General features: G+C 35.8%; 1 protein-coding gene across 1 annotated transcript in view; it reads left to right on the forward strand.

Moving 5' to 3' along the window:
- NAA16 (N(alpha)-acetyltransferase 16, NatA auxiliary subunit) overlaps nucleotides 1–15,414 on the forward strand; it is an 18,222-nt gene that overhangs the window by 698 nt on the left and 2,110 nt on the right. Inside the window, 10 exon segments of the mRNA XM_008587887.1 lie at nucleotides 1,088–1,257; nucleotides 1,594–1,746; nucleotides 3,645–3,773; nucleotides 9,587–9,800; nucleotides 10,932–11,084; nucleotides 11,179–11,216; nucleotides 12,469–12,577; nucleotides 13,348–13,446; nucleotides 13,798–13,941; nucleotides 14,751–14,883. Coding sequence (XP_008586109.1) covers nucleotides 1,088–1,257; nucleotides 1,594–1,746; nucleotides 3,645–3,773; nucleotides 9,587–9,800; nucleotides 10,932–11,084; nucleotides 11,179–11,216; nucleotides 12,469–12,577; nucleotides 13,348–13,446; nucleotides 13,798–13,941; nucleotides 14,751–14,883 — 1,342 coding nt within the window.

The raw sequence follows: 15,414 nt of genomic DNA on the forward strand, positions 1-15,414 counted from the left end.
TGCATTATTGTCATGTCATTTGGTCAGCTACACTAGGAGACCTTCAGTTTGTTCTGATATAGCATGAATAAATTCACTCTTTCCACCTCATTTTATACCTGTATGTCCCCCCCCCCTTTTTTGGAGGGGGGCAGCTGGCCAGTATAGGACTCGAACCCTGGACCTTTGTTGTTTTCTCTTCTGAAATCCTTTTTTTTTTTTTTTTTGTCTTTTGTCTTTTTCCATGTCCGGCAACGGATCGCAACCCTCAGTGTTGCCCCCGGACCGGACCGGGAACTGGCAGTGGGATCGCAACCCTCGGTGTTGCTCCCGCGCCTCACTCAGCCAGTGAGCGGGAACCAGTCTGGTCTGTATGTGGGATCCGAACCCTCAGGTGGGAGCGCCGCCGTGCTTCCCAAGCGGCGCACTTATCCAGTGCGCCACCGGGCCGGCCCTGAAATCCATTTTGAAAGCTTGCTATTTCTTTATCTACTCTGTAGCTTGAGGGTACAGGATGGGGAAGAGGATAGAGCTCAGCTGCTTGTATGTATGTGACTGCTTTTGTTAGAGGACTTGGGCTTTGGGCTGTGTTCCTCTTTAGATTTTTGTCACATGGCAGGGTTATTTCTACTTTGTCAGGGGGGTATCCTCTTCTGGTGGGTCATACACTTCAACTTTGGGTTTCCCTGTTTTAATGTTGAGATCTAGAAAATACTAAGCCCTGGCAGTTTGGCTAAAATCTTGCAGTGGGTATTTAGGGACTCTCTTCTCCAATTTGTATTCTTTGACTTTTCCTGGGCTTGCTGCCTTCTGCTTTTAGACTGTGAGTTCACAGAATTAGACTGATTTATGTCCTTTCCCCAGCACTGTTTCTTTGGCGTGAGGTTGGGGTTTGAAGCCTATAAAACTAGAAATCTCATTTCTCTTCTTGGATGCCACTTTTTGAACTTTATGTCATAAAATTGGTCATTTTTGCTGGGTTTTTATTGCTTGTTATTATTGTAATAATCATTAAAAATATCTCATTATGAATTAGGAGAGAGAAAGTATGTGATTTGCTTTATTTTGCCTTTTTCCTTATAATAATTTCATGTTTGTTTGATTGCAGAGAATGGAGGGAAGGAACCCCCGACAACACTACTCTGGGTTCAGTATTTCCTGGCACAGCACTTTGATAAACTTGGGCAATATTCTTTGGCTTTGGATTATATTAATGCTACGATTGCTAGCACTCCAACGCTAATAGAATTATACTATATGAAAGCAAAAATTTACAAGGTAAACTCTTAATCATGTTGGTTGAATAGTTGAAGAATTCAGCCACTTTAAGAACCCTTGGAGTTCTTCCTAAGTAGAAATAACTTCTAGAGCACCTGATGATCTTTTTCTAATACTCTAATAATCCTAAGGAGTTTTATGTTATTGTGTAATCAATGTTAGTCATTTGATTCAGCTTATCACTAAATGTGAATTGTTATTATCCAGGTTTCCGGATAAATTTGACAGAAATGATGCCAAATTTCTATTTTATCTTTATATGTTTTTTCATTTATACTGCACGCATAGTCTCTTGATCATGAACTGTGATTTCTTTAATGCTTTCATCTCTTACAGCATATAGGTAATCTCAGGGAAGCTGCAAAGTGGATGGATGAAGCACAGTCTTTGGACACAGCTGATAGATTCATCAATTCCAAATGTGCAAAATATATGCTTCGAGCAAATATGATAAAAGAAGCAGAGGAAATGTGCTCCAAATTCACAAGGGTAGGAAAAGGCATACATGAGCATGTCATTGTCTGAATTAGTCAAATTAGATTTAAGTTCTATGATGATTTGTGAAGTTTACTACAGAAGTTCATAAGAATTCATTTTTGTTATTTTTTTAAAATCCCACTTAGTCTATATCTTAAGTATGGTTTCTTACTGGGGTTGTGTGTGTGTCTGTATGTGCATTTCTGTTGGGATGGTAGGGTTCAACCTCTTCAGTGCCCTTTCCACTGTGTCACAAGTTTGAAGATTAGAAGAGAGTGCAGGAATAGACATAAAAGCAATTCTGTTTTTAGAGGAATGTACCACCTGGAAGGCCAAGGTAGAGATTAAAGAACTAGATACAATTAAAAAGTATACAAAACTTCTTAAGTGAAATAAATAAGTCCAGTGATTTTTAAAACAACCACATCAAGGGTGGAAAATGGCGGCGCGACTGGAGCACCAGTGTCGGGAAACAGCGCGATCCTGAGTGCTGTGTGCTGTGATACCAGAGAAAAACCACAGACAACTAGAATATGTCTTCAAAGGCACAGGAGAATGAGAAGGTGAAAGGAGTTGGTTGTTTAAGGTGAGTAGTCACCAAAATCTGTGGCTCAGACTGCTTGTTGTAATTGCCTGTGGTCACCTGCTTTTGACAAATTGCTGTGCTGTATGCAGAGCCTTGTTCAGTTTGTCCATACTGGTCAGTGGCTGGGCAAATCCATAATGTGTGGTGAATAGCATAGTGAGCCAGGGAAAAAAATTGCTAGTGACCTTGAATAACCCATTTATATCTGCTTGCTAATAAATGAGTGAAGTACTCATATTTCCTTCTTCGAGATTTTTCACAATTTAGAATTTTTGTTTGTAGCGTTGCTAATGCATGTTGGATAGTTTAGCTGGTAAACTTTTTGAAATGAAAAATAAAGTAGATTTCTTATTATAAAAATATGTAGTCATCAAAAAAGTAGAAAATATACACAACTATAAGGAAGAAATAAAGTACATCCTTAATTTTCTTCACCCAGAGATAACCAGCTTTTAGGCTTTTAATGAATCCTGGAAATTGAACTGATAACACAAAATGGGGTAAGAACTAAAGACAGAAATTATTTATATAAATGTACCTTTGCCATCTTTCCTGGGATCATACAAAATATATTTAAAATAAATTTCCTCTAAATTGTGACAGAACTTCAGTGCCCCTGCACTGAAACTAGGTACTTCATGTCTTAGACTCCTCTCAGAATTTTCTTTCAGGCTGAATAATAAAACATTCTTAACAAATTCAGTTATTTGGTTTTGTCAGACCACTGCAAAGAGGAAATAGCAAAGTAGAAGAGTTGCCATGAAACAGGAGATGTTGTTAGAGGCAGACACATGGCCACAAAGGAAGTGTCAACAGATAGCCTAACTTGGAGGAAAGAGACTGGGAAACGGCAAAACAGCCTTGGAACTATTACTAACAGACTCGACAGCATTGCATGTACATAATAGTGACTCTGAGTGAGAAAGGAAAGGCTAAGAAGCTTTTGCTTGAGAGGCAAGAGATAGGCAGTGCTTCATAGGATTTCTGACTTGAATAGTTTAAATAAAAGCTTCGGTGTTTAAAAGCTAAGCTTTAGTAATTTGGAGTCTTTTCTGTGTAGAGTGTTGCATATTCGGCATTTAAAAACTAAGCTTTAGTAATCTGGAGTCTTTTCGGTGTGGAGTGTTGCGTTCCTGGAGAGAGCTGGATAAATAAGACATGTATTAAATTACCAGTAGGAGTCTTTTGGAAGCACATTGATATATTTGCTGATTGCTATTTATCATCATCATTATACTTGTGGCCATAGTTGTAAAAAGGAAAATGAGATTTTTAGGATCTGTTTTATTGTTTGCTCCTGTAGTTATGAATGCTTCCATTTCAGGAAGGAACATCTGCCATGGAAAACTTAAATGAAATGCAGTGTATGTGGTTTCAGACAGAATGCATTTCAGCTTATCAACGTCTGGGGAAATATGGGGATGCCTTGAAAAAATGCCACGAAGTAGAAAGGGTAAGTTGTTAGAATTTTGACTTCAGTTTCTCCTGTAAGGTGACAAGAAAAGCAGGTGGATTTCTACACTGGATCATCTGCCTCTTGTAACTACTTCGGGAGCTTCACTGTGAAAAAAATTCTCGATCTTTAACCTTCCAAACATTCAGAAGTTGTAAACAAATGATTTTTTGATCCTCAAATGGGTATGCTTTTGATATGTTTAAATATTTTTGTCTGAAGGAAGGATGAAGATTAATTTAGTAAACCACTGTTGCTATTATTAACATAAATTCAAAATTTCTGTTCCCTAATCAGGCCATTATTTGATTTCATCAGTAGCCTAGGAGGACACACAGCTGGTGGCAACCTCTTTTCCCTTTAAAACGTCAGGATCTGGTCTGCAGTCAGCCTCTCTCCAGTCTGTCTTCCCAGGATATTTGCTGTCACATTCAGTACTCTGTACAGAAACCTATGGCCATTTCGCAGGCTCATTTTATTACTTGCCTTTAGGATTGTGTGTGTGATGTGCCATAGTGAGGGGACTTTTCTTTTCCTTTGTGTGAATTTTTGTTTTCCTGTTCTTTGTCATCTCTGAAGCACTCTCCTTCCACATGGACCACAGGAGGAAAAGAGCCACAAAGGCACCCCTGAGGCAGTCCTCGGCAGCCCTCAGTTGTGGGGCAATCGGCACCACTGTTCCCATGCTGACGCAGTATAAAACCACAGGCATCGTAGTCAGGTGAGCCTGATGTCTGCACCATGGCAGTCACTTTGGCCTTTTTCCCATGTGAAACTTCTGAGGTTGAAGGCAAAATCTTAGGGGGTGGCTTTTGATGGGAACTGGAACTAGGATTATACCCAAGCCTTTTTAGAAATAACTTAATTTTTGCTTTGTTTTTATTTTATTTATCTTTTTTTTTTTTTTTTTGGACTCTTTTAAACCTGGGCTTGATGGCTATATCTCTGGGGAAAATCCTTCTCATCTTCTCCTTGAAAAATATAAAGCTCGTGGATGATATGTGAAATATCCAAGCATTCTAGTTTAAATCAGGTTCTTATTTCTATAATAAAGCTTGTAGATCACTAGCTTGTTTCACTTTAAAAGCATTCTGCTTGCCATTAAGGAAAGATACATTTTTATTAATCAGGACATTCTCAGTGAGAGGCAGATTGTTTACTGAATGAAGAGGCTGGTAGGCACTTATGGATTAGTAATTCCAGTAAAACCATAACTAGAAACTCAACAAATTTTCTGTGCATGTAAAATTTGAATATCCTTAGGATCATTACAGTCGTGAACTTCTTGAACTTAAGTCCCATTCCTCCTAACATTAATGACTGTATTGCTTTATTTTTAATATTTTTTGAGAATTGTTAGACTATGACAAGTAGATCTTCTACTACTAAGTTTCATTTAGATTATGCTTTCCCTTAAATTTTTAGTGATTTTGGCTAAGTAGCATGACGTAAAATTCTGTAATGCCAAATAAACTACTTGTAGTTCAAGAAGTGATTTCATTGATAGAAAGCATTTTTGAAGAAAAAAATTACAGGAAATCATTGGTTATCAGAAATTAAAACATGGCAGAAATTATCACCCTCTGATCATGTTACATAATTATTATTGCTAGAAACTTTAACTGTCTTTAGGGTTTGCTGTTGGTGTTTGAGGATAGAAAGAAGTAGGACTGGCCAGTTAGCTCAGTTGGTTAGAGCGCAGCCTTGTAAGATTAAGGTTATGGGTTCAGATTCTCATACCTGCCAGTCACCAAAAACCAAACCAAACCAAACCGAAACAAAAAGAATAGAATGAAACAGATAAATAAGAAAGTTTACTCTTACACCACCTGTAAGCTATTTTTATAATGAATATATCCATACTAAAAGTAAATGAGCTTTAACTCTTTTATGGTTGATATGTATATTCTGTATATGTGGTTTTATGTAGAAATGTGACTGTTTAGCACAAATAGGATGACTAAATGTTGACTGACTGATGTTTCTTAAATTAATTTCTAATAAAATTAATATAAAAGTTTTAGTAATATCATTGGAACGATTTAGGAGTAATTACGAAATTCAGAGATTTGTTATAGTAGGTATCTGCATGAGTAACTTTATGCCTGGGTTTTAAAAGTTTTAATAAGGAAATGAAGACCTTTCAAAAATGAAACTTTTCAGTTTAACTTCTAAGTAGGAGGTTAGTGAATTAAGAATAAGTTCAAATAGGAGCTAAATCTTTATTTTACATTCAAGAATTTATTCAAGGGCCGGCCTGTGGCTCACTCGGTAGAGTGCGGTGCTGATAACACCAAGGCCACGGGTTCGGGTCCTATATAGGGATGGCCGGTTTGCTCATTGGGTGAGCGTGGTGCTGACAACACCAAGCCAAGGGTTAAGATCCCCTTACCGGTCATCTTTAAAAAAAAAAAAAAAAAAAAAGAATTTATTCAAGAATTCTTTCATTGAGTAGTTTCAGGCAGGATACATATTGTTGTGAGCAGTTAGTATTAGTACGTTTTTGTCTTCATCTTGCCCCTCCTATAGGATTTTAGGATTATATATAAAAGTTATATAGTCCAACCCAATCTGATGTTTGAAACTTGAGTTTTCTTAAAACAAACAGAGCAACTTTCTTCAAAATGTTGGATATAAACTTGTGTTCAGAATAACATTTAAAACTACTTTATCTTTAAGAATTGAGTTTTCTTTCTTTTCCCTTTTTTGGGGGAGGACTATTAGACTTCACGTGATTGGTTTCTCATTACTTCATTGTGTTGATTTATATTTGAAACAGGGCAACTATATATATTTCTAAGTCTTTGATAAGATCTAGGATTTCTGATAGATCATAATCATAGGAAGTCCATAGCTTTATCTTCTCTTGCATCTTAATCTTTATCAATTGACACGTGCTTTATAGTGACAGATTCTCTATAAAGGATCTCAAGTTGCTTACTCCCTAGTTGATCTATTTATTATTTAAGTTGAGAGATTTTTGTTGCCTTTATATATATAAGCTCTTATTAGTCTCAGGAACTCTGAGAAGTAATGGGCAGGAGAATCTGGGCCAGAAGAGAGGGCCTAATAGGGACGTCATACTCTAAAGCTGTGAATGGCTTTTCTTAATAAGTTGCTCACTTGTCTTATTTTTATTTAAACCTAATTTTGACAGCTTAAGCAGTTCCTGCCAGCATTACCCACTCTCCCCACCACCACTAGCACCACCAAAAAAAAAAAAAAAAAAAAATTGGTTAGAATATAGCCTATAACCCTGAGGTCATGGGTTCAGATCCCCATATTGGCCAGCCAGAAAAAGAGAGAGAGAGAGAGAGAGGACTAGTGTCTTAAGGTGAGGGGGAAAGAACTAAAGACGTCAGGTGTATATTAAGATTTGGATACTTAGTTTTCTGTAGTGAGCTGGTAAGTGACCTTTTTACTTACCTAAAAAGTGCAGGGAAACTAACTTTATCTGTTTGTGTTATCTGGTGTATTTATGTTTTATAAATTTGGAGACTAAAATATCAATCCAAGATAGTACAAGACAGAGCTTTGTGGTGATGAAATTAGTTTTTTTTTTTCTTTTTTTCTTTTTTGTCTTTTTTACTGACCGGCAACGGGATCGCAACCCTCGGTGTTGCGCTCGCACTGCGCTCAGCCAGTGAGCGGAAACCAGTCTCCATATGGGATCCGAACCCTCGGCGGGAGCGCCGCCACGCTCCCAAGCGGTGCACTCTCCAGTGCGCCACCGGGCCGGCCCATGAAATTAGTTTTTTTATCTTGATTGTGGGAGTGGTAATGTGAATCTGCACATAATAAAATCACATAGAACTGTAAACACATTGTATTGATGTCACTTTGGTATTGAAATTTTACTGCAGTTTTATAGGCTGTAACCTTTGGGGGAAACTGAGGGAAGGGTATACAGGACCTCTGCCTACTACCGTTGCAACTTTGTATTATAATTATTACAAAACTGAAACTTAAAAAGTAAAACAAGATCAACCGAAGGTTATTTAATTGTTCCTATGTACTATTCTGCAATACATTGTTTCTTCCAAAAGCAAGAATATTTATAAGCCATAGCTGCAGTGTCCTACTTTTTCTAATTTAATCTAGCCATATTCTCTCTACCACCATTAGCTTAATATAGAGTGATTAACCACCCAGCTTTGCCTGGCGGCGCAGTACCCAAGACACAATGCTTTCCGTGGAAAAACTGGGAAAGCCTCTGGCAAACTGGGATAAGTTGGTCACCCTATTTATGGAAGACATTAACTGGAGAGAGGCAGCCTATGGGCTGTTACTGATAAAGAGGTGGCTTAAATGTTTGTGGTTCCAAACCGCTCCCTCCAAGACTTGACTTAAAATCTATGTCTACTAATGCTGCTAAGAATATCTCTTAAAGCTTGTCATGTGCCTTTTTATACATTTCTCAGCCTAAAAAAGTCCTATAATCTCTTAGATGTTTTCATTTCATTATATGTTCCATGACAGCACAGCTATTTTTCCTCAGTCAATTGTATTGAACTTTAAGATATTCTTATGGTGCTAGATATAATTTGATTTTACATAAAGGAAAACCACTAACAACTTTATGTAATCCTTCGATTTTTTTGAAAAACAAGCTTGTTATTATTTGTGAGTTAATTTGTCATATTGGCAGGAAGAATGTAGTTTTTAAATATAACATTAAAGCATGATTTTTTATTAATAAGTATAAATGTGAAATGTTCCTTGCCAATCATACTGTGTACTTTTATTCTTAGGATTCTTCTCTTAAAGTCTTAGGTACTTAATGTAATTCTGTGTACTGTGTTCCTAATTACCAAGAAGACTAAAATTATCAAATCCCCTAGAGAGAACGTGAAGTAGTAAAAAAAAGTTTGATCTATATTGGTGTATTGAATCATTAATTTTCCTATATGATTTTTGGGAAGCTAAAGTAGGGGAAAAGAAAGAAGTGAAAGAAATGCATGTATGGAAGAAAATAAAAGAATAAAATAATAAAATTGTTTGGTGGAGGGTAGAGGGTTAGGGTTCTCCTTTGCATGTAAGGGACTAGTTCTTAACCTTTTGGGGGCCATGGACCCTTTGAAAATTGCATGAAAGCTTTGAGCTCTCTACGTAGGAAGAAGTTATTATGCTTATTTATACATAATGCCAGATTAAGAACTTCTCCTAAAATGGAATATAGGTAGGTTAATAGGAGCTTGTTGAGTAAGAGAAAACCATAATGTTTGGCATTTGTATAGCAGTGACTGTTTAGAATGAACTTTAAAATATGCTCTTATTTAATCCTTTAACAACCTTAAGAAATTGGCTGTGTAGATTTATTCCCAACTTTGATCAAACAATTAATGCTCTAGAAAATTAGAAGACTTACTTAAGGTCACATGCCTGATGGAGCAGCTTATCTCTTGAGATGGTAAATGCTGTGCTTAGTGTTTGTCTGCTGTGTGCAGGCAGTGGGATAGAAATGATAAGCCTTGTTCTTGAAGAGCTCAGAGTTGAGTAGAGCAGTCTTCTGACTGGTAAACATTTAGTGTGAACTTACATATATTTAGTCTTCAGCCCGATTATTTGGCTTATCACCTAGAAGTTCAGTATCATCACAAGATATGATTTATAGGGAATGGAGATGGATTGGAGGAAGAGGAACTTCAAGTTGAATGCAAAAACTTAATATCCTTTGCAGTGTTAAACACGGGCAAGGGCAACAAAGTGAAATTATGAGTTTAAATTGTTTTGGGGCTTTTTAGGATTTTATTTTAAAAGGTAGACATTACTGACATAAATTTAAGGGATAATTTTGTGGTTTTGTTTTTAAGCATTTTTTTGAGATAACCGATAATCAATTTGACTTCCACACATACTGCATGAGAAAGATGACCCTTCGTGCCTATGTTGACCTTTTGAGATTAGAAGATATACTCAGAAGACATGCCTTTTATTTCAAGGCTGCTAGATCAGCGATTGAAATATACTTGAAATTATATGATAATCCCTTAATCAATGAAAGCAAACAACAAGAAATAAATTCAGGTAAATTAAAAGGAACTTGCTTTAAAAGGTTTGAGAAGAACACTAAGTTTCAGATATCATTAATAAACAATACATAGAAAAGTATATTGTCAAATGGATGGGAAGAAAACATTAAATAACTGATATACCAGGGGAAGAAAAAAAAAAGTCAGAGGGGGAAGAGACAAAAAAAGTCAGTGGACTGATGTTCCGTAGCTGGTGCTTCTAAATGACCCTAATGGAATGACTTGCAATCTTTCTTGTTTTTATCTTCAGAAGGGCCAGTTCAAGGAAGAATACAAGTGTCTTTGGGCTGGTTTCCTTTTCTTTTTCTTTTTAATTGTAACTGAATATAGCTTTGAGTCCCTAAGGTAAAAATATGTCCTCTTAAAACTTCTGGTACCTTCTCTATTAAAAAGAATGCCAGTGAGACTATTTGTACAGCTTTTTATTAACTAGAATGTTAATATCTAGAAATATTTGAGAGATATATTTGAGAGAGAGCATCATGAAGGCAAATTTCTAAGCTTTCATTTCTAATACTTATGTAGTGTTTAGGGATCACAGGTGTGTTTAAAATGCATTATCTCACTTATCCTTGAAATATTCTAAGAGGGTAGTTGGTGATATCACCCCGTCAGTTTGGGACTTGAGACTGAGAATGAAGAAGTGATTTGCCTAAAGTCATGTATTGTATAGGATGCAGAACTGGGCTACGATTGGTTAATTTTAGTTAATCCAACAGTTACTGGTTACCTTTGTGTGCCAGGTTTTATGCTAGTCACTGGGAATACACTTTCTAAAAACTTTTGTATAGTTGCTCTGCCCCACCCCTAAAGCCATACTATACTTAAGAAGTATAAGGCTGGCCTGTTAGCTCAGCTGGTGAGAGCACAGTGTTATAACACCAAGGTCAAGGATTTGGATCCCTCTACTGGCCAGCCACCAAAAAGAAAAAAAGGAAAAAAAAAAAAAACTTTAAAAAAAAAAGTATATACTTAAGTGTATACTATACTTAAGAATATGAGGAAAAATACAGACTCAAAAAAAAAAAAACTTAAAAAAAAAGTATATACTTAAGTGTATACTATACTTAAGAATATGAGGAAAAATACAGACTCAGTAGGATTTTTATTATTTGAATGTGTATAGAAAGCATGTCAGCCAAAGAATTGAAGAAAATGCTTAGCAAGCAGAGAAGAGCTCAGAAAAAGGCTAAATTAGAAGAAAGCAAGCATGCGGAAAGGGAACGTCAACAAAAAAATCAAAAGAAAAAAAGAGATGAAGAAAAAGAAGAAGCCAGTGGTCTTAAGGAAGAAGAAAGCAAGCATGCGGAAAGGGAACGTCAACAAAAAAAATCAAAAGAAAAAAAGAGATGAAGAAAAAGAAGAAGCCAGTGGTCTTAAGGAAGAACTTATACCTGAAAAATTAGAAAAGGTGAGATGAATTTATTGTCCTTGTTATTTGGTAAAATTTGTCCTGTTTGATTCTATTCTGGCCATAAACATGATTTATTTAAATCTATGAATTAGAAACCATTTGCAGTATGCAGTATTTCAAGGTCATTATGATGGCCATCAGTTATCTTTGAGTAACAATATGCAAGTTTTGCTAAAGCAAATTATACAGAGAACTGTAGTTGTGGTAGAGTAATGGCCCTCAAAAGATTTCTGTGTTCTAATCCCCAGAACCTGTTGAATAGGTGACCTTACATGGCAGAGGGGAATTAAGATGGCAGATGGAAGTTAAGGTTTGTAATTAGTTGACCTCAAGATAGGGAGATTAGCCTGGATTATCCATGTGGCCCAGTATTATTGAAGGTGTCTTAAAAGTGAAGGAGGAAGTCAGAATTAGTCAGATAATGCAATGTGAGAAGGATGCAATCTGCTTTTGCTGGCTTAAAGATGGAAAGAGGGGGCTACAAACCAAGGAATGCTGGAAGCTGGAAAAGGCATTGAAACATTCTCTCCTAGAGCCTCCAAAAGGAATGCAGTCCTGCTGATATCTTGGTTTTATTTAGCCCTGTGCACGGCAGACTCATTTTGGAATTTTAACCTACTGAAGTGCAAGATAATAAGTTTGTGTTGTTTTAAGCCACTAAATTTTTGGTAGTTTGTTACAGCAGCAATACAGTTGTCTATTAAATATGGAATCATTTTATGTCTTACTAGATATGTTTTGGCTACAAAGAGAGATAGCATTTCGTCTCCAGGATTTTCTGTAAGAGTTAATATTTTGGAACCAGATTTAGGGAAATATTTAGCTTTCTGGTTTATTCACTGTAAATCTAGTATAAGTACTTTAAGTGTGTCTTTACTTTTTTTCCAATTATGTGATGCTATTATATTTGTCCCCTTACTTTAGATGTTTGTGGTATATAAGGGACTGTCAGTACTTGGTGTACCATCTCCTTAAGTCTGTGGAATAGCTTTACGTATTTTGGGGGATTTTTATAAAGTTATCTTGATTTTATAATCAGAAAAATAATAGTTATTTCTATTTTGAAAATTATTGACTGTGTACTTTGAATTTATTTACAGATGATAGTTCTCAATGTTTTCTTGCTTGTTTGGTTATATTAATAAAGAAAACTGTCTAAATTTGATATGTGTTAATATAAATTTTAGGGGAAATTTGACTTGTGTAGCTGTTTTTAAATGTAAGAATTTTCCTTTCTGTTTCAAAATAGGTAGAAAATCCATTAGAAGAAGCCATCAAGTTCCTTATACCTCTTAAGAACCTTGTTGCTGATAACATTGACACTCATCTATTAGCATTTGAAATATATTTTAGAAAAGGTAAATAAATAGTTTGAGTTCAGTTTTTAATCCTTATTTATATTGGTGACTATATTCAGTGTAATCTCTGTCAATTAGATCTATTTTTGTTTCTTAGATTTACATTTCAGCCTTCTGCAAAAGCTCTTAATCTCTTTTCCTTTGCTACTTAAAACTTTGCTAGATAATAAATTAGAATATTATGATCCAATCCAGTTTAAGAATAATTTTTTTTTTCCTTTTTTGTCTTTTTTTACTGACTGGTAACGGGATCGCAACCCTTGGTATCGTGCCCATACCGGGGACTGGCAACGGGATCGCAACCCTCGGTGTTGTGCCCGCACCGCGNTACTGACTGGTAACGGGATCGCAACCCTCGGTATCGTGCCCGTACCGGGGACTGGCAACGGGATCGCAACCCTCGGTGTTGTACCCGCACCGCGCTCAACCAGTGAGCGGGAACCGGTCTCCACATGGGATCCGAACCCTTGGCGGGAGCGCCTCCGCGCTCCCAAGCGGCGCACTCTCCAGTGCGCCACCAGGCCGGCCCCAGTTTAAGAATAATTTGAACAATCATACAAATTGTTTAACTGAACCAATTCTTCATGATTTTTTAAGCTTTTCTTTGAAAAGCAAAAGTTGTCTTTGATAACCAAAGTCAGCTTTGAATTTTGCTTACAAAGGTTATAAAAAAGGTAACATTTTGTTATTGAATTTAAGTGAAGCTAAAGAAAGTGAAAATATACATAACTATTGATGCTGTTATTTATTTATTTATTTTTCTACCACAGGAAAGTTTCTGTTAATGCTGCAGTCTGTCAAACGAGCTTTTGCCATCAATGGTAATAACCCACGGTTACATGAATGTTTAATTAAATTTTCTAAATCTGGTAAGCATAAAAAAGGTAATTTTTATATGAAGCTAATATGAGAAGCAAATATGAACTGTTTTTCTTTAAGGTTGACATTGAAGAGATTTGCAGCAATGTAAAATAAAAACAAAAAGGTAATGTTAATAGTATTTAAATGAAGATGTATCTGTAAATTAAACCTGTTGGCCAAGAGGTGCTAGAAATTAGTGCATTTTTACGCTAGAATATATTTATATTGCAAAGTAGCAGTAATATTTTTATTATGTAAACTATATCAAGCTTTAATAATAAATGTAAAGGTTTTCCAATTGATTTTTTTTCCAAAGGACAGATTAACAACAAAAAATCCAAATGTTTTTGTTTTTATAGTGTCTAATCATAGTAATCTTCCAGACATTGTGAGCAGAGTTCTATCTAAAGAAATGCAGAAAATATTTGTCAACAAGGATTTGGAAAGTTTTAATGAGGACTTTCTCAAACATAATGGTGTCTCTCTTCAGCATCTGCTTTCAGGTTTGTATTTAGTTCCCAGGGTTAATATGTTTAGGGAAAAAATTTAGAATGTGGTGGTAAGTAAACAAACATTTGAAAAAGTGTGTAACCTCACTAATTATCAGAGAAAAAGAAATGTACACCGTACCATTTTGATCTTTCACATTAGAAGAATGGGAACAAATTTAATGTATGTCTAATAATAGGGGAAACAGTGGTAGATTCATAGGATGGTATATGAGTTATTCACTTAAAGCTATCTTTATTCAAAGGTTTTGTTAACAGAGGTAATTACTTTTATAATAGGTACGCAGAATTGAACATACAGTATAATCTCAGCGATGTAAAAATATGCATGGTAAAAGCTTTAATGTTGTTTTTGGATGTTGTGGCTATGAGTGATTTACTTTTTCTTATATTTTTATTGCTTTATGTATTTTCTTATATTTTTGGCTGAAATGCTGATTGATTCCACAGGGCAGCCCATATTTACATTTTGAATTATATCATTTCTAAGAGGAGGAAGTTGTTAAATCAGTGTTGTTCTGGTATATGTTTAATAATCTTCTCTTTGTGAAGGAAAAAGTCCTGATCTGTAGTGTTTTGTCATGTTATAAGTACTCCCACTGTCACCCCAAGCTATCAGTGGGATGCTACTGAATAGGAATTTGGGAAGAGATGTCCTAGTTGGCACCCAAGGGTTGGCGGGAGCCAGCTCCAGTCCGCCACTGATTACACACTTGAAACCATATTTTAAGTCACTCATCAATATAAATAAGATAAAATGTAAGACAGGATTTTACTCATTTTGAAATGCCTTGGTATTTCAGGTGCTAAAATGATGTATTTTCTGGACAAATCAAAGCAAGAGAAAGCAATTGCGATAGCAACTAGACTGGATGAAACTATAAAAGATAAAAATGTGAAGGTAAGATTTTTCATAGGCTGATTTATGGATACTGAGTGATCTAACCAAATGTGTCTTTACACCATAATAATTTTTTGTGTGTGTGTGTGTGTGTGTGGCTGGCTGGTATGGGGATCTGAACCCTTGACCATGGTGTTATAACACCACGATCTAACTAGGTGAGCTAATTGGCCAGTCATTTACAACATAATTCTTAAGTGGGCCTTTAAGGTTATGCCTGGATATAAATCTCAGCTCTACCAATTATGAGCTGCTTGACTTTAGGCAGGTTATAGGTTACCTCTTTTAGCTTTCTTTTCCTGATTTTGAAGATGAATATGAAAATATTGCCTATCTCACAGAGTTGGTGTTTAAGAGTTAACTGAAATAATAAAATGTGAAGTGCTTATTAGTGCCTGGCACATAGTAAGCACCCAGTAAATGTGAGCTATTGTTATTAATAAAGGACACTTTCATTTTTAGTGATCACAATTTTAAAGGTTCTCTTTTTCAAATATTAGAATTTTACTGCAGTTTTTTTTTTTTTTTTGTCTTTTTTCGTGTCCTGCAACGGATCGCAACCCTCA

This window comes from Galeopterus variegatus, unplaced genomic scaffold, assembly GCF_000696425.1.
Source record: "Galeopterus variegatus unplaced genomic scaffold, G_variegatus-3.0.2 Scaffold4578, whole genome shotgun sequence".
NCBI lineage: Eukaryota > Metazoa > Chordata > Mammalia > Dermoptera > Cynocephalidae > Galeopterus > Galeopterus variegatus.